The sequence below is a fragment of the Oryzias latipes genome, chromosome 23 (genome assembly GCF_002234675.1).
Source record: "Oryzias latipes chromosome 23, ASM223467v1".
Lineage (NCBI taxonomy): Eukaryota > Metazoa > Chordata > Actinopteri > Beloniformes > Adrianichthyidae > Oryzias > Oryzias latipes.
In genome coordinates this window covers 16,066,791-16,086,216 of record NC_019881.2, presented here as the reverse complement: position 1 = coordinate 16,086,216, position 19,426 = coordinate 16,066,791, and the positions used below count along the sequence as shown (strand labels likewise).

Here is a 19,426-nt window from a genome sequence, read left to right as displayed (position 1 = left end):
ACGTACATGGATCTAGTTGTCTCCAAGTGGAGGCATCGGAATGAGGCAGAGCATAGCCCGCTGACATCACAGCTACAAGCCTTTTCAAACGACATTTTTTTTTCTTCTGCTCCTGATTCCCAACTATTTAAACAAAGAAATATTTAGAAATGCAAGTTTAAGATGAATTTTTGTTTAAATACGCCCACCATCATCAGAAGATGTTCAGGCCACGTCAAAGAGCCACTACGTACATTTTGCACATTTTTCACGTATGAAATTTCGGATTTTCCTGATACATGTGTCATCAACGTGTTTCTTGCGTTCTTCATTCGTCGATGTGTGCAAATGACCGTCGAGGGTCTTGACGTGATTCCAGTTTTCAGCTGTTCAAAATGTTTTGGCAGTTGACAATTGTGCAGTTTACGTAGTTTATACGTAATGACTACCTAAATCTTAGGCAATTGTGCGTGATTTTTGCAAGATGCACATGCAAATTTGTGGGTTTCCACGACCATTCCACATATGTCTAACGAACTTTTCACGCATATTTCTACCAATGTATAACTTTTACGTCGCGCATACGGCACATATATCACATTAAAATTACGTAATTAGCGCACAAATCACAAATAAATTGCACAATAATCGCGCACGGGACATGTTTGATCTATGTGTTCTTTGCATAGTTTATTTCTTCTTCTTCCGTGGTTTTAACGTGTTCATTCATGATAGAACTTGTGAAGACCACAATTTTTCTCATGTATCTTACCGTATGACCAATTTTGTGCAATATGCGCAAAATACGTATTGGTTGGGTGCTAGGCCTTGAAAAACACCAATAACACAATTTTCTTCCGTGTGGGTCTTTAAATCTAAAAAGAAACGCATGAAATTGTTGAGTTGCTTTTTTTGTAACAGAGATGTTTATTTAGACAACTGAATGCATGCCAGAAAGAACTGTGTTACAGCATCCGTAACTCTCAGCTCTCATATTTCTCACTTTGAAGGAAAGACAAACCTCATGGTATCGAACACTTTCTGCTCTAATGTATTGCATTTTAGGGATTACCAGTCATGTACTGAGGAGCAGGGACACATAAAAGGGCTTGAATCAGACAGCATGGATCTCAAAACAGCTTTGGCCAGAGTAACATGTTGGTTACACGACTGCTTTTGACAAAAAAGAGGGAAGAAAAGAAAAAGTTTTTTCGTTTTTTTTTTTTTTTTTAAAAACGTTTGTTTAATTAAGGGGATTTCACCTCTCACACAAAACACGTAAAAAGACAATAGAAAAGCATTCACATGCAGTATAAGGTGTCCTCTCAGATGGAACATTTTTCTCCACTATTTTCCTACAGGTTCACAACTAATGTTTTTCCGATTAAGAGTGCGGGGGAAAGTCTGATTTACATAATTGCTACTGGATAAAAACTATTTGGGTGGGTCATGAGAAGAAGATGTGTTAAATTTGCAGAAGGCAAAAAAAAAGACAAAAAAAATTGTGCTTATTGTCAAAAATGAAGTGGATGTGGCCTCAAAAGTTGAAGGCAGTTGATCCATCAATGTGTTTTTGCAGCTCCAATGCTTCTGATGAGCCAAAAAAAAGCAAAATATCAAAAATAAATGCAACCCTTTCACAAAACGATGCAATAAATAATAATCAAGTGGTGTTCTTGTACTGTTTATGTACTCTATATACACAGAGAGTTAGGGTTGATGTATATATGTACACAACTGACAGTCCTAAGTGAGACTGTTTAGCATAGGCTAACACCAGGATCTGAGGCAAATCCTAGAAATAAAAAGCACACAATAAGTTACACAGAGACCTCAACAGGAGAGGGAATTGTGCACAAAGAAGGCAACTATGAAGCCTGCAGTTTTTGCACCCAAAATAAAGGACTTGTTTTATAGAGAAAAGTAAATATACTTTTTATAAAATGAAGAAAAAAAAAAACAAAGGATAGAGTGTTTAAAAGAATCTCCATAAGTAGCTTATTGAAACATTGATTGACATGCACAATGCTTTCCCAGTTTCGGTGGAGAGGGTTGAGATGGAGCACTTTTTTTTTTTTTTTTTTTATGTTGTAATGCTCATGTTTGTTTGAAAACAGCATGGTGGCCACTGAAGCGAGTTGTGCACATGTTGGGGTGACTGTGTCCCTTCTGTTCCGTCCCTTCAGGGCACCACTTTTGCATCTTTACAGATGAAATCGCTTTATGTTCTTGAAAATCAGAGTTTTTTTTTCTTCTTTTTCCTTGTGCAGACGTTCACATGCTCAGGTCAAGGAGGAAAGATCTGCAACATGTCCTTTCAGCATTATAAGTCCTTTTTGCTGAGAAACAAACACTTCCGCCCCTCTGCCAAGTCTTTTTTGTTTTGGTAGCTTATGTACAGGAAGTGTCTTCCAGGCAGCATCCCAGGCAACCAGCGATGTACTCACACATTTACAGAATCCACTCCAATGTTTCAGTCTTTTTGTCCATGATGTGCATTTGGGTTTCAATGTTTTTATTTTTTTGTCTCATATGTTTTCTGCACTAGACCGTTGCTGGATGCTTTGTTTTGGTTGTTATGGAGAGGTCACTGGAATTACAGCCTACCAGACTTGTTGATGTGCTTGTGTGGATGCATGGCATTGTGCTTGCATGTGTTTCTGACTGCAGATGTCCATCTATCTGCGTGCTTTTTCCTCAAACGCTTCGCGGGGGCCTTTGGAGCTCATGGGTCCTCCTGTTGCGTCCCTTCTTATTGTCCTGCATCCGTCTCCACTTGGCTGTGTGCTGGCTGTTCACCCGCGATCCTCCTGCAGCCTGAGAGCCCGCCACGGTGCCCTGACCCTTTGGAAGGTTTTGCGTTTTCTGATTGTTCTTCAAGGCTTGGGTGTTCAACATACCTGGGTTTTCTTGACCTTTTTGAGTGTTCTGGATGCGTGTCGAGCCTCCAGCTGTTTGAGCTCCAGCCTGAGGCCACTGCTTGCCAGGAGGCGGACCGCTTTGCTGCTTCTGAGCAGTAGGGGCCAACGCTCTCGGCCGGCTGGCGCTGTCGGGTTTGCTCTGGTTGTTGCCGTTGGAAGTCTTCACCCTCTTTTGTTTTCGCTCCTTTTTCCAAACTCTGTCGCAAAACTCCTCCACGCTGTTCAACTCCGGATGGTCGAGGAGAGACAGGAAGTCCCGGTACCACACCCTGTGCTTGGGTGAGTGACCCGAGCCTCCTCCTGCTGCCCCGGGAAGTCCAGGTAAGATGTCAGCCAGCTTCTGAGTGGGAATGATCTGAAGGCTGAGGCGCAGCAGGGGCTGAATGAAGCCGTGTTCAATGGCATGGCAGTGGTACACACCCGCATCGGACTGGGTCAGGCTGCGGATCAGCAGGCCCTGGTCTGTGCGCAGAACTCGCTCGTCCAGCTTGATCTGATGTAAGAGGAAAATAAACCAATAAGTAAAGAAAATACATTCCAAAGAGCACGTTTAGTACATTTCCTTGCAAAAATAAATAGTTTAACATTGGGGAATCTGAAGCTTTGTCCAAAGTTAATAGGAAAAAACTGATATAAGTGTTGATCCAGATAAAGATTAAATCAGATTTTCAGCAGCAGCAAAAATTCAAAGTCAATCTGATACATATCTCTGCATATTTTTCTTAGATTTATGCGAAAGTGAAAACTATTTCCTTTATTGAACAGAAATATTCATCAGTTCCTGCACCTTGTGTCTGATAAGCTCTCCGATTCCTGTGTATTCAACACAGCTTGACTTCCTGTATTGTATGGCCACATAAAAAAAAAAAAAAAAACTGGAATAACATGACACAGCTGACCGGCTTTGACAAAATCTTTCCAAAGTGCAAATTCTTGCATGTAATCAGTTCCATCCTGGGGTAAGAAAGTAAACCTCCACTTTAAAAATGTTCCCTCCACTCCAGTTTAAGGAGAGAAAAAAGAAGTCATAGGTGATCAGATAAAGCAGGACGGCATACCTATAGATGATAGTCGGAGGAAATTAAATTGCTGAGCAGTAAATAAGACAATCTCAGATTTTCATTCAAAGAGATGTTGTAGATTATGTCTGTTTGAGGAAAATACTGACCTTACTGCATTTGAGAAATACCAGAGAAACACAAGGTAAACAAGTGGAACAAAAATACTAGTGTCATAATGTACTTTTTTTAAAACATTCTAATGTAAACTTATCTTAAAATCATCAAGTTTATGATTTCATTTTGCACAAACTACCTTAAATTGGGCAGATTAAAGAAAATATTTAGAATATTTGTTGTGGGCATGGTATGTTTTTGTCATCTTTATTTTTTTGTTTAAGTCTTTGTCTGGCCAGTGGTTTTTAAAATGAGAAAATGTTTAAAGCAATTTTAGTTTTAGTATAAAAGAGCCATAAAAATACATTTAATTTGATTCTTGAATACTTAAAAAAAACTTTCTTTTCTGTGAGTTTCACCAACACATATTTTAAACATTCAAAAATAAGGACACGCCTAGCACATAATGTACACATTCCAAGCATTTCCTGCACAAAGTAACACACACGCATGTGTGTCGGTCGACACTGACCTCTTCTTTGCGGTCATCGTTGGGCCTCTGCAGCTGCCAGTAGATGAGCGCTCTCTGAGACTTAGGGCTGCACTCCAGGAACATACTGCTGTTCTCCACACCGAACACACTTCTGTCCTCCACGCTGCCTCCCAAGCCGTCCACGTCGTCTGATAGATTAAAGCATACACCCACAGTGAGAAGGCTTGAGGGGCATTAAACAGACTGCCTGTCTGTCTCTGAGGTCTTTTATTTACCGTGATGCTGGAGGTCTGAGCACTGAGACAGAGGGTCTCCATTTCGGATGTCCTGTCTCCGGGTTCTCCTGTGAACCAAATCCCATTAAAATCAGTTAAAGGGAAACAATTTTGACAAGACAGTGAGCCTTTAGGTTTGGTGTCATGCTTAACGTCAACCACTAGAGGGCAATGATACCCAGCAAAAGAGTCAACGATCATTTATTCAACATTCAACAGCAGGAAAGTGTGCAGGAAACATAAACCTGCTCAGCAGTGAAATGTCCTGGTTCATTGCTGTCTTATTGTGAACTCATTCAGAATAGTTTTGTCCTTGAAATGCCTCTCTTTGTCCTCTCTGGATGAAATTCCACCATGTTGCTTAGCTTTGGACAAAGAAAGTGAGCCATTTTCCTAGTTTGGATTTACTGTAAAGCTGCTTCTCTTCCAAAAAACTATTAGTTTAAAACTGTTGAGAGGGAAGGCAAACACAGGTGAGCTGCACAACATAAGTTTAGAAGGAAAAAAAGGGATAAAAGGTGAAATCATCTTAATAATATGACCAGCATGCCTGCAAGTATTTCCAAATTCTCGATGTCAAACATATTTGTTCCATCTTCTTTTTTATTGTACGTCCATCCTCTTTACATTTCCAGAGCTGACATTCCTCGCTGTTTTTGGCTGCGTGAGCGCGTCCTTATCTGGTTTTCATTCAGGAGGGAAAATATTTTCAATGTACAGGAGAGCTGAAAGGAGGGGGGGGGGGGTCTTGGCCTTTAACTACGGGGTGTGCCACCTCCTCTGGAGTTTACCCACTGGCCCACTTCTGCTGGTGCGACAAGTTCTGCATGAATGCGATGCAGGGGTGTAGTGCTGTGGATGCAAATGTGTGTGAGGGCTGAGGCGGTGAGCCTAAGCCTGCTGGATACAGCAGATGGTAATTTGAGGGTATGTATGTTCATACCTCCTGGCTGCAGGGTGAAGCGGTCAGACGGCTCCTGTTGGCTATAATTTAGTGCACATGGATATTCATGTGGCTCTTTGTGTGGATTCTGACTGTAGGGGGATGGACTCACATCCCAGTCTGCTGCTACTAGCAGGAGCATAAACCCAGGTAGTTGGATCGCATGTCTTGGAAGGCATTCTTGTGCGTATGTGTGTTTAATGACCTCATTTAGCGTCTGTGTAGCTTTGAGATTATTTGCATGTCAGGGATTTTTTTGGCGTGCGCTTCAGATCCGTGAATGCTTTAATAGGAGCACATTAACGAACAAGGTACAAACAAGTTCCTACATCACAGCGTCCAGATGTGCTTATAACTTTCAGATGTGACTCCATTTAGCTCCGTTTAGAGGAGGTGTTCGACGTGCTCAGGCTTTCACCTCTTGGCTGTTGGAAAGTATCTCGAGCACTCGGCCCCGTCCCAAGCGCAGTAAGGATCTCTGGCCAGGCAGCACTCGGCGCAGGCCTTCCCGTACACCTCACAACGGTGTAAAGACATCTGCGATACACCCAGGGCTGAGCCAAGGTACAGCTGTTGCTGTAAAAAAAAACAAAGAAAAAAGAAGTTTGTTAAATCAAATCTCCCCTAGGGGCCGGAGGAATTGCAAAGTAAAATGGTGAAGTGTTTAGTTTCCAGTAGTAATACGCCATCTTTAATTCTAGATGTTTAGGCTTGGCTTAAAGGCCAACAATCCCTCACAAACTTGTTTTCTTTTTTTAGATGAGTTATTGGATTAAATCAAGCGCTTACCTGTTTTGTGGACAGTTCCATGGCAGTTATGGGTGTAGGCTCCTGTACAAAACAAATGCAGACCATTCAACATTCCAACAGTTAACAATAAATGGGTGAAATTTAGCACCTATTTCCAAATATCCTACCCTAAAGACGGTCATTTCCTCCAGCACCACTTCCTCTAGGTCATGCCAGCTCTCTCTGGGGATTGTCACCACCTTCAGGACCGTTCCCATGTCTAGAAGACATCAAAGTGTCAATGTGTGGTAATTAAACCAAAATCCTATGCAAACAAGCCAAATCCATCCTCAAAGACAGATCTAAAGCTCCTTCAGAGCCGTTTCTTTGATTGCTCCTTTGCGTCCAATATTTCCAGAACTGTGTTTATTTTGAAGCTGTGAAGTGGCGTTTCTGCCCTGGTAAGTGCGAGGGCAGGTAGAAGGAACGCAGCTGGAATCCATGTGGTCAAGCAAGATTCAGAAAGAATGCAGAGAAAAATGTTGTAAAAGAAAAAAAAGAAGTACCCAGTGCCATTAAATGTTATTTTCTGATAGCTGCACAGTGGTCGCATTGTTCATGCAAACACACAAACACTTCAGAGTGTAGGAAGGTGCAAAAATGGCCAGATTGCATGTGAGGGCAGGTGAAGTTCATTTCACATAAACCTGCAGGACAGTATTCTACCATTTGGATTGTCTTTTTTTTTTCAAATATATTTCTATTAAATACCCGCTCCGATAATTTTTTTTAACTATTTTTAAAGTGTTACGAGTACGTCATTTTTGCACAAATTAAATAAAAAAAAAACCTGTTTTCAACAACTTAGTTCCTACTTATATTGCCCCTTAGGGGCAATAGTTCATTAAGGCTGTTCTTCTTAAGTGTTTCTTGAGTTTGTCATTCGCCGATGTGCGCAGATGCCAGTCGCGAATTTCCCAGAACTTACCCGAACTTTGATGGATCTTTGCTTAAATTTGGTTTTGAGCTGATCAAACAGGCCTGTTGAGAATTACCGGTAGGCAGTTTACAGATATTTTATGTAGTTTACACGCAATAATTACGCAATTGTGTATGATTTCTGGGAGATGCATATGCAGATTTGTGGCCCTCCACATTCATTTTATCCTATGTATAATGGACTTTTCACACAACATCGATGTATTCCTTTTATTTCGCATATAAGCTTTATGCACGATTTGCGTATCGTGCGACATTTACGTTGATTTACTTGTTCTCTGCTTGGTTTATTTGTACTTCTTTGTTGGTTGTAACGTGGTTCATCCGTGATACATCAGTGAAAATTTCACATAAAGACCACAACTTTTCTCACTTTTTCCACGTATTTTCACGTATGATCAGTTTTCATCCGTGCAATAGGCGCAAAATGTAGGTAATGGCTGTGTGACACGGCCTTCAGAAATCTGCCCACAGCTTGGGGGCAGAACTGTTGGCATGGAGCAACACCCCCCCTCTCCCCTCCCTATTGCTAAGAGATCTCTGTTTACGTGCTATCCTGCTAGCTTACAGCCTCTCACACAGGATATTGGCGTTATTCAGCCGTACAGTTTGAGCCAGATGGATGAGGAAAACAAAGACCTACATGGATCTATTTGTCTAGAAGTGGATTGTGGTCCATCCAGGGTATTTCTTTGTCACAAATAAGCTCTTTTCAAGCAGAATTCTTTTATCTGCTCCTGATTCACAACAATTTGCATAAAGAAGTACTTAGAAATACAGTTTTGAGCTCAATCTTCTTCATTTATGTCCTACCTCATCAGAAAAATGCCACAAGAACATAAAAAAACACCAAAAACGCAATTTTCATCATAGTACATCTTTGAAATCTAAACTCTGCTATTAGTAATCTTCAATAAATGTAACTCAATAACTATGATTTAGATTAACTTTCCGAGGAAAAGCCTTTCTAAAGCTCACAGCAGTGTACCTGTGCCTATGAACATGACATCATACTGCCCGTCCTCCGCCTCCACTCTGTCCACGACCAGCTGAGTGAACTGGTAGTCCACATCTGTCCGCACCATGATGGGTTGGCCCCCTATTGGGTGTACTGGGTTGTACATGGCAGGGTGGCCCCTCGCAAAGGTGATAACGTCGTCAGGAAGGTCTTTGGTGGAGTCAAAGCCTCCAAATGTCTTGCTGGGGCACTGAGATTGAGAAGGTTTTACACACTTTCCATAAACAAGTGAATATTTCTTTTAACTTCTATGCTTGACACGTTAGAACTCACAGTGCCTGGACGAGGGTAGGGGACTCTTCCCTGGAAGGGCACCCACTGGTAGTTGGGTCCATCTCTGTGGGCGTAGGGTCCCAGAAATACCCTTCTGATGTCGGCCATGTTGTACATACAGACTGCTGAGCCTTTGAATATGTTACTGAGGGCAAATGGAAAAAAAAATATTTCTAGAAGTGTGACAAAGACAAACAATGTCACAAGAACTTGTGAAATACATAAGAAACACAACAAAACGAACCCTATCATAGCTTATGGGCAAAAAGGGAAGAAAGCTGTCAGTAGTTAAGTGCTGGACTGACAGATTGGAACGTCTCTGTGATTTTTGCTTCCAGCCTCCTGAGAACAGGCAGGAATTTGGGAACGCCATCAACAAAACAGCAGACCTGGTTTGGAGCAAATCTGAAACCATCCAGCATGTTTGTGAGCCAACGCTTCAGCCAGTTTGGGGTTGGGTTTGTTTTTAATGTTCGTTTGGGATTCTAACAGTCATAAGTGTAAGATGATAAATGGAAAAAAAAGGTTTAGATCATAAAAAGCCACAGAAATGTGATGGCTGACTCATCTATGAGACATGGTTTTTAAGATTCTTGCAATTCAGACCAAAGTTGGTTGATTGAGCTCTTACCATGGTTAAGAATTTTTCTCAACAGTCACATAAACCGTTTTTTCTTTGCTTTAATTCACAAGAAGCTCAAAATCTTTTCAAGCCCATTCATAAACTTCCCAAGAGTCTCTTTTAATAGAAGTCGATGTGTCTTTTCTGGGCAGCATATCGTCGGGACTAGCAGAAACCAAAAGCTCCAACACGATTCAAGATGTTCTTTGTCCTGCTGACTGCGATGGGAAGTCACATCAGACTAATTAAGGATGTGGTTGGCATACACACAGCCGGCAAAAACTCAGCAAAGCATGGAAGATGAATGGATTAGCATTTGAAAATGTTAATTACAGAGAAATTCAATTAACTCTGGGGGCACGGAAAGACGCTCCAACATCTTAGGAGGAAGTGCGTTCCTGTGGATGCACACTACACACACACATGGTCGGAGGAAGAAGATGGTTCACCTATAGATAAAACCCTCACGCAGGCATGGAGGTACATCAAACATTGATCAGTCAGGGGCAGCTTCTCTGTACCTCATTAAGCATTGATATTAAAAGCCGGTTCCTATGCGTCTCTCCCCTATTCATCTCTGAAAACGACCACTTAGAAAACCAATTAAACCACTCTAATTCCTCAATGCCCCATAATTGAATTTTAAGTGTGCGTGTTTGTGTGTGGTTTACATGGTGGAAGCCTGCCAACCTGCTCCAACCTTTCTGTTTGAGTCAGAGACAATCCGTGTGGGTCTGCCGATACTAGACGGATGTCCGTATGAGTTAGCTCACACCTCTGTCCCATTCAGCGTCTTATCATTAGCTGTGATTGATGGTGAAGTGTTTGTCTTCTTTTCAAAGCCTTTCACACACAATGCTGGAGCTAAAATGCCCCCTCCTCCTCATTCCAAAAATGCTAATTTGTCATCATCACGATAAGTGCCACCATCTGTGCCGTTTCAGCTCACTTATCTGTCCTTCCCCATGCCTTCACCTCTCCACATGCTTCATAATAACCCTTAGAGCCACACCCAGCCTCTGAAAACCCCATTCATGGCCCGGGCGGTGGCCAGGAAAGGAACGTGCATTCCTACTAAGTGAATATCATGTTTCTCCCGCTCCGTAATCTGATTTCCTCATAAGCCTGCCAGCGTTTCAATGAAATGGGGTGGGGGGCACAGGTAGGAAAGGACGGGGGGGGATTGGATAAAAGCGATCACAAAGCGATCCCAAAGCTAAGGACGTGAGGAGGGTCTCTATTGGGGGTTAAAAGAAAAAGCAACCATAAGACACGTGTAAGTGGATTACAGGAGGGCTGTCTGGGAATTCATGGCGGCACGCTCGAGTGCCCACATTCTGTCATTTAAAACCTTTATTCAATTCAATTTGAGGACGATGTACAAAGAATAAACTCTTGAAAGCAATTGTTCTTTTTTAAACACAGAGGAAACAATTTATCCACAAGGGTAACTCGCGTAATTTACTGTATATCAACTCATCTCCTAGCAACAAACCAACAAAACAAATATGACGCACCAACATCTGTCATGCACTGCGGGAATATGAACTCTTACACGCACAGTTAGGAGGTCACCGCACGGAAAAAAGTACCTGGATGTGGTGAACACAGCGTAGATCACTGGATTCTTCGGGTCCTTGGAGCTCATGAGAAACACGTCCTCTAAAAATGAAAACACAGCATTGAGTGGAGGCGAGGAATTGTTTTTTTTCTTTTCTTTTTGAAGTACGAACAACACTTACGCAGCTCATCAAAGTGTGTGTCAATGCCGTTGACCCCGGGAACAGAACACACAAGCCGCGCTTTGAGAAAAGTGGTCCACTTGTTTACAAGGCTCCTGTGACCACCCATGTCATTCTGTGAAGACAGCAGCACATTTCTGTCAGCTCCTTCCTCCTCCTTTGCACTTAAGGAGAAACTATCAGTCGTCGAATGGTGGAAGATTTCATTTGGTTGTGTGTGTTGTTACCTTACACAGTTGTGCTATCCTGGCAATGGTAGCCTTCCCGGTGTGCTCTCCATCCATGGCGTTCTCTTTGAAAAACAAGAATATCTTGTCGTCCTCAGGGTTGTCACTCTCCGGGATCAAGTGGACGCCTATGAACCTGGGGTCTGAAGCAACAAAGATATTTAAAAAAAACAGTGCAAAGAAAAGTTTTATACCTTTTAAACTCATTACCTTTGATAATATCACCCAAGCGCTTTATATGTCTAACTTAAGTGTGCATTCTCAATCCCAAATAACCCCTGTTTTTCAAACCACGTCCTACCAAAGACAGAAGGCCTTGATAACACTTGAATTCATTTATTGTGGAGCAAATCAGACTTAAGCAGGGCGCCCTAAGCCGTTGAGCAAAAAAAGGGGGACAAGGAAGGAGGGAACACAGTCCCTGAGGCGTCGGGACGAGTAAAACGAGCCTGCGCCTGAAAGTTTAGGGGTTAGTTGAGGAGAAACAAGCAGTACCAAGTTACACTTTCATGGCCGTTTAAGATATAGAGTAGCTGTGAAAAAGGAGAGTGCAGCCAAAGTGGAAAGTAGATTTATAAGTACTGCTTGGGTGCGAGACCTCTGGTATGTATCCCATGCACCCCGCACAAGCTTTGTATGGTGAATATGTGCAGTAAAATCTACACCTTCATAGATTTATCTGTGTGTAATTGTTACAGGCACAGCCCTCTGCTTTGCTTTCATCCTGTTGTGTTTCACTTCAGTTAATTTCCTGATGATGTTCACCTGGGACTGCAGCTTCATCAGCTGTGACTGGCCGCCTGCTGGTCATGTGATGCTCCTCTACCAGGAAGCCGGAGCCTATTAAAGCACACCTGGGAGCTGAGCCTGGCAGAGTCTGGTGAACTGTCTCTGGCTGACACTCACTGCGATCCTGACTCTCTTTTGGCTGCATGCTTCTGACTAAGCTGTTTTCCTCAGGTACGTGGTGGGAGGTTGTGATCAGGCAAGTTTGGGGCCCCATACATTTTCACACGCAGGCTGAACTTTGTTAGACACACCAGGTAAGGGGTTGGTGCCATTTCTTGTAATGTTTTGTATGTTTGTATTTAGACTAGTTAGGTAGTCTTTTGTTGTTCTTTTGATTTATGGGTTTAGTTGCAGAGTTAGGCCTGGTTTTGTTATATTGAGTTTATTTATTTGGCACAACCCAAACGTCACTTCCTCCCCCACAGGTAATTGTTTGCAGCAGCCTGAGTCTTTGAATATTATAAACCATATTTATATACATCATCCTTGACTACTTGTCTTATTTCATGGTTGTACTGTTGCGCCCTCCCCAGGGACGTAACAAGTGGTGGACGTAACAGTAATCATGGACAGAAACAGCATGGAGGTCTCAATTTATCACATATTATATATTCCCAACAAAAGGCCACCTCAGCCAAAGGAAATTTAATCCTGCATCTTTGTCAGCAAGAGGGTATTAAAAGGTGGAGACATGTCTAAATAAAGCTCATAAATCACTGCCACCATAAGTCAAAACTAATATTTATGCCTAAATCCTTCGGAATAATCTGCAATTACCGGATTCATTTCTAAATGTTCTCCCTTTCTGCATTCGAGTACCATGTAACCTTGTTGATAAAGGCTCAATAGAATATCCCCTACCCAGTAATCCATGCAATTACAATCCCCCCTTTGTGACTGAAGGAGCTAGATTTTGAGGAGCCGAATGGCTACAAACTTCAGGGTATTTGTTTGAGCAAGGTGAAAGATCGGTGGGGATTAATGCGCTGACAAAGAATTCCCCCCTTTTTCAAATGACTGTTATTAATATGTCAAAGTAATCAGCGCTTTAGACACCAGTGTTTGGGATTTTTGATGGTGTTTGGGGGAAGGTGGGTGGTTGAAAGGAAGCAGGGAAGAATTTGACTCCGCTGCAGGAAAACAGCTGAGAGGGGATTAGTTCTGTGGGAAAGAGAGGGGGAAAAAGATGGCACAGACTTGAGAGAGGCTCAAACCATTTGTGGCTTTGTAGGTCTTTTGCAATGCCCAAAGATACACAGACAGCATAAACATTCATTAACTTGAATCTGACTCGGTCACAACATGTTGGCAAAATAATGACTTTGTGCCTTTACGTCTACAAACTAACCTGGAGATTTAAGTCCTGGGAGAGTTTTATAATTTGGAAGTTTTTTTTTTTTTAAATATTGTCCAGCAAAGAAAAAGAGTGTATCAATTGTTAACAAATGTCCAGTTTTATCTCAATATTAATGTTCAGTGATCTTATGAAATTTTATCCTTTAGATTGCTGTAATAAAGTAAAATAATTATTTTGGACGAGCAAATGTTTCTTTAAATTTCAAAATTATTTAAAAAACATAGATTTCACATAAATCATTTAATCAAACACTTTCAATAGGCCTAAACACATGGCACTACTTTCCTTGTATATATATATATATATATATATATATATATAAAAATGCCCCTCTCACCCTCCGCAGGTGGTTTCTTCTCCATATATATATATATATATTCAATTCTTTTCTAAAGTATTTTAAGTATCTGTATTATAATGAATGTACAAAAATATAAACATTTTAGTAGTTAAATTTGAAAAAACATTTTTTTTCTTTTTTTGTCTTAGAATTATGTCTTTGTTTGATTTAAAACTAGCCCTTGTGTTCTATAATTACCGTCTTTTTCTATATTTGCACTTTTGCTCTGAAGAAATTATTTTCAAACTTATTTTTGTTAAATATTTTTAAACTGTCCAAATAAAAAAGGAAAACTTTTGAGGCAAAATATCCTATATAAATACAAATAATCTTTGCAGCACTTGAGGGAGGCCTGGCAGGAAGAGCTCGGAATAAATATTTCAGAAGAGCAATGGGATCTAGCTTTAGGCTCCACACACACAACCTCAATCTGTGCCAGGCATGGTTTGATTCAGTTTAAGATAATACACAGGCTCCACTGGACCAGGCTCAGGCTGAGTAAGATATTCCCTGACGTTGACCCTCTGTGTATACGCTGTAGACAGGCTCCAGCATCTTTGTCACACATGTTTTGGGGTTGCTCTAAGCTGTTAAACTTTTGGTCTGATGTTTCTCTGACACTGTCAAAACTTTTAAACCAGTCAGTCAAGTTGGACCCCCTCATCGGTATTCTGGGAATCACCGACCCCCAAACTTTTAAAAAGAAATCTGAGCGTAGGTTAATTCAGTTCACATGCTTACTTGCACACCGAATAATACTTTTAAATTGGAAGCAAACGCAGCCTCCCACACACATCCAGTGGATTAGAGACATTTTATGTTTTCTAAATTTAGAAAAAATTAGGTACACCCTGCAAGGACGGGAAGAGAAATTTTTCAATGTTTGGTCCACCTTTATTAAGGACTTTGTAAAAAACAGTTAAATTTGTTTTATTTTTATTTAATTTATTTATTTATTTATTTATTGTAATTTTTTTTTTTTTTTTTTTATTTATTTATTTATTTATTTATTTATTTATTTATTTATTTATTTATTCTTTCCACAACCTGTTCCTGTAAGCTGTTGGTGTTGTTTATTTGTAAAATATGTAAAAAACTCAATAAAGAGAAATTATAAAAAAAAAAAATACAAATAATCCAGTTATCATACATTTCTAAAACTGTTTTTTAATTTTACTACGCACAAATGTAAAATACCATTTAGCCATCTTGAATCATGCTGCTCCGTTCTGATTGGATGATGGTCCCCCAGCGTACGGAAAATGGCAAAGTCTCTCCCCATGAAATCAGCAGATGTGCCAGAGTACAGCTCTCCATCTGCCAGCGAGAAGTCCGAGTCAGGAACAAATGAGCAACTCCAAATAGAATGTGTCTTCCTTGGCACTAACGCAGGCAGTGGTTGGACTCACCAATCAAAATTGAGGCTGACAGCATTTTGGGGTCGTAGGGGCTTTTCCCGCGGCCATTCTCGAATTGTGAGGCCAGGCGAAAGATGTTGTCCTGTGGTGAAAAGGGTCAAAGTGCAACGTGAGGCCAATAAAAGCCACATTAAGTCCAGCTAAACGTACATTTATAGACTGTGTTTTAGGTTACAATGTATTCTCATTATAGCTTTCTTTTTTGAGCTGGGATGAAACATAAATTCAGCCTGACAGGAGCGATGAGTCATGTGTTTCTTTAATTCTACACTGTTGTTCTTATATGGCCACTGGTCATAAAGTTTCTGCAACAATAAAATCACCTACTATGTACATATATGTAGACAGAGAGATTATGTGACAAACATAACAATGCAAAATAGTATCTGAAAGAAATAATTGAACAATGTGTATATTTATCCCCCCATTTTATCACCTAAAATAAAACAAAATAGAAGACATAATAACCATATTTTTTGGAGTATAAATCGCTCTGTAGTATAAGTCACACTTTTGGGAGAAAACTGCAAGGCCTCTGAACAAATTTGCAAAGCCTGACGTGATGCTTCGTTTACAACAAATGCCATTCATGCGTCAAATTCAAATCTACTGCCTCTTTTTCGACATGCGTCAAAAACAAGAATAATGAATAATGAAAAATATCATAAAGTTTTAGGAGAAGACTAAACAGATGGCACTTCTTCTACATTGCCGTCAGTAGTAAATTTTTAAATAAACACTTACAGTGCCCTGTAGTGGTTGTTTGCCGGAAGCAACTGCTACAAGGCAACCGTTTGTCAGCTGGAAAATAACAAATATATGGGCCTATCTATGTTTTTTTGAAAAAAAAAAGACATATAAGTCGCTTCTAAGTGTAAGTCGCACACCTGGCCAAACTGCAAAAAAACTGCGGTGTATACTCAAAAAATACAGTACATAAATAAAGTAGTTTTTTCACCTTTTGTGTAAATGCACATGCTGTTAAAACATTTGAAATGCATATAGCAAAAAAAATTCATCACCTCTGACTTCTTGCCCATTTCCAGAAAAGCGCAGATCGGATGGAAGGCTCCTGTTCCACAGATGTACATGTGGGTTTGGTTGTATGGTTGAAGAACCCGAACAAAGTTAGAGCACTCTTTCTAAAAAAAAGAGAAAAGAAAACAAAACCCATTAAGCATTAAAATGAAATTGGTTTTATTTTAAACAATAGGATATGGAGAAGATTTAAAAAAAAATGTGTAGCACTATCCTTTGCTTATTTTGTAATCTTAGTGGCGTGAGACCTTGCAAAGCAAATTAAATCTTTATGGACAGGGCTTTAATGAAAGAACTTTGCATGTGAAGGAGTCATTCCATCCTGGGAATTCCCTCAACTGTGTTGTGAAGTTGGGATGAAGTTTTATCCTTAGAAAAAATCAAGTTGACATCTTTATTGTTGGAAAATAGTGTGGTGAATTAGCTGAAAACCCAGATTAATGGAAAACAAAAGAAAAAAAGACATCAAGATAAAGCTCTGAAGTAATTCCATTATCAATGGGGCTTTTCCATTGGATCTGGAAAAGACATCTCCTTTAAAAAAAAAAAAAAAAAATACCACCTGGAAGCTGAATCAGCCATAGATCCTTTAATGATCCATATGCTTGAATTTACTGAGGGTATTTGGGTTGGCTTTGCTCTACATGTTGATTGTCCCGGTGGTGTGAGACTGTTTATTAGAGCGCTAATCAACCGGATTGCTGGATGTAGGAAGGCTATTAGCAGCTTCAAGGAGCTGATTTAGGGAACATGTGTTTAAGAGATTAACTTTGGGTTTGCCTAATTATAAATATATGCTGAATGTCAACCTAACAAATGTGTACCACATTTACAAGAGGAGATGGGAAAACACAGCATTGGTATAATGTTTGAACGGTCCTTTCAACAGACATTTCACTTTGATGATGTGATGATTTCCCAGTGAATTAAAAATTAAATAAAAAAAATGACATCAGCTTGAATCCACTAAATAAAAGTAACCTCTTCAATATGTCCTTCAACAGAAACAGTTGCAGCTCTTATTGTTTTTTGATGAGTTCTCGCTAAACAGTGAAGTTTGGCATTTATTAACAGCAGTAATAAATAAAATAAAAATATTATAATAGAGTAACCTGTGTTTTTCTGTGTTGCCAACGAGGATGAGAGGTCTAATGTTTATCAATGTCGGACTGTCTTTTTTATGTCTTACTTACAAGGTTAGAAGTTTGCGAAGTCACAGTAATGTTAGCGGTAACAGTCTGTTTTTTATGTGTTGCAAACAAGACGTATTGTGAGTATGCTGTTTGTGTTACAAACAAGTGAACGCAGTTGGTCAAAACTGACTGACAGACTTATCTCTAACTCTTTTTTTAATGCGGTTTATTGTGTGAGATAAGTGTGCCATAAATATGACATACCGTAAGTTAAAAAATATACCATTCATTGTTGGTGCGCCTCATTAACTATTGTTTTATTGAAATGTTATAAGTTGGGATGTCTTTTTCTTTATTTGGTATCATTCTAAACAGATAAAGTTAACAAACAGGTGCCTTTATTGAACATTATTAAAAAGGCTATGTGTTCCAGATTACTAAGGTTATCATTTTTCCTTTTTTATCTTTTTGCTGTTGGCAAACGTGTTAGCTGGTTGTGGCAGCTTCACATTACCCAGTAGAAGTTTAAAAGTGGATTTAGGATCAGTCTAATTTCTAATACGAATAAAAAAAAAACCCTTCAAATTACAGTTTCAGGTGATGCAAAGCCAAAGTGGTTTGTCGTCCCATATTTGCTAACCACGTTTACACAAGCGTTTCTATTCTGGAGTTCAGAGAGAAAACTAAAACTTCCCTGATGTCTTATGTCTGACCTCAAAACTGCATGTGTGCACAATAATGTGACCGTGCAGCTTAATGACTTTACCCTGTGTGCTTCCTACTGTTGAACTGTGGGAGCACACGCCCCCCGCACATCAATCTCACGCTCTTATTATATGCATTTCATCAACTCCTGTAAGTCTGTCCAGACTTAGCTCTGTAAGGGATTTTTAATGGGTGCCTAAGTGAGACTCATCAATTGTGCGGTGGGTCGGTCACACCTAAACACTGACAGGGGTTAGCTTGGATTACTAAAGAGCTGCTGTGTGTTGGCGTCAAGTGAAAAGTGATTTGCTTGCTCATAAACAATCGTCGCGTCATTAATCATGTAAAAGAAGCAAAGGACTTTAGACCATCATCCTGTGGTGAAACCCAATTTCAGCCAGGAATTTTCAAGTCTTAGACATGGTATCATGTGAGAATCCAGTTGGAATTATGATGGGATTGTGGAATGGTCACAAACTTGTGACCTTTGGTTGCAAAGTAAACCAAAATCATCATACGTCCATCACTCTGGGGGAAAAAAGGCTCTTGTTCACTGAGTATCATGCTGTGGCTGAAGGATAAATATTACTTTATTCTCATTTGCCAAAACAACATTTTTTCCTAAGGTCTAGCTTTATCCCTGCAAACACCCCTCACACCTTCTGTAATTTTATAACAGCATAATATTCAGTTCTGTGGTTTCCCAGGGTGATTGAGCAAGTAAGGAAGACTGACAACTCTCTTCAGTGTTTGTGCTGACCATAGAAACACCATAGAAATATGAAGTTCAAATATTCATAAAGACATGCAGAAATAGTTGCCTTTTTAATATTCTTTTTTATTTGGATCGCATAAAATTACACCTGTAATGTTCCAGACCACAACTCATCCAATGTTCACAGTGGGCTCGGAAACACTCGTTCAAGCAACCACATCCAATGGAAATTCTATTTAAATACAGGTTTTAGGCTTCAAAAGTCTGGTGTTCACACCTCCCATTAGTTTTTAAGTTAGTTTTCAGGCTCTATGTACAAAATGTGCAACTATTGAACGCATGTTGAAAGTTAAAACCAGTTGATCAATCAGGGACTTGGATTTGATAATGACGTATTGGTTATGGAATGACGTAAGCAGTTCTTTTCTTTACCTGTACATACCATGTATGAGTCATTTAGATTCATTTTGATACATTTTGACTATTCTGAACTGATTAGTTGCTTAGCATAGTCTTCAATGGGATTATTGGAGACTTTTGTTACAAACCATTAGAAAAGTGATCACGAAGGAGAAATTAATAATTGCAATTTTTG

General features: G+C 40.0%; 1 protein-coding gene across 3 annotated transcripts in view; it reads right to left on the bottom strand.

Annotated features, from left to right (window-relative positions):
- Positions 1-882: 882 nt before the first annotated feature.
- Positions 883-19,426, bottom strand: part of LOC100049292 (semaphorin-3ab) — a 46,134-nt gene continuing 27,590 nt past the window's right edge. For all 3 annotated transcript variants that reach the window (XM_011491152.3, XM_004083052.4, XM_020714313.2), the window contains exons 4-17: positions 16,263-16,382; positions 15,232-15,322; positions 15,020-15,139; positions 11,337-11,479; positions 11,110-11,224; positions 10,960-11,029; positions 8,746-8,890; positions 8,443-8,662; positions 6,644-6,735; positions 6,516-6,557; positions 6,145-6,302; positions 4,784-4,851; positions 4,548-4,696; positions 883-3,393 (exon numbers count right to left, since the gene is read on the bottom strand). In XM_011491152.3, coding sequence (XP_011489454.1) covers positions 2,677-3,393; positions 4,548-4,696; positions 4,784-4,851; positions 6,145-6,302; positions 6,516-6,557; positions 6,644-6,735; positions 8,443-8,662; positions 8,746-8,890; positions 10,960-11,029; positions 11,110-11,224; positions 11,337-11,479; positions 15,020-15,139; positions 15,232-15,322; positions 16,263-16,382 — 2,250 coding nt within the window. In that variant the 3' untranslated portion in view covers positions 883-2,676. The remainder of the gene's footprint in view (positions 3,394-4,547; positions 4,697-4,783; positions 4,852-6,144; positions 6,303-6,515; positions 6,558-6,643; positions 6,736-8,442; positions 8,663-8,745; positions 8,891-10,959; positions 11,030-11,109; positions 11,225-11,336; positions 11,480-15,019; positions 15,140-15,231; positions 15,323-16,262; positions 16,383-19,426) is intronic.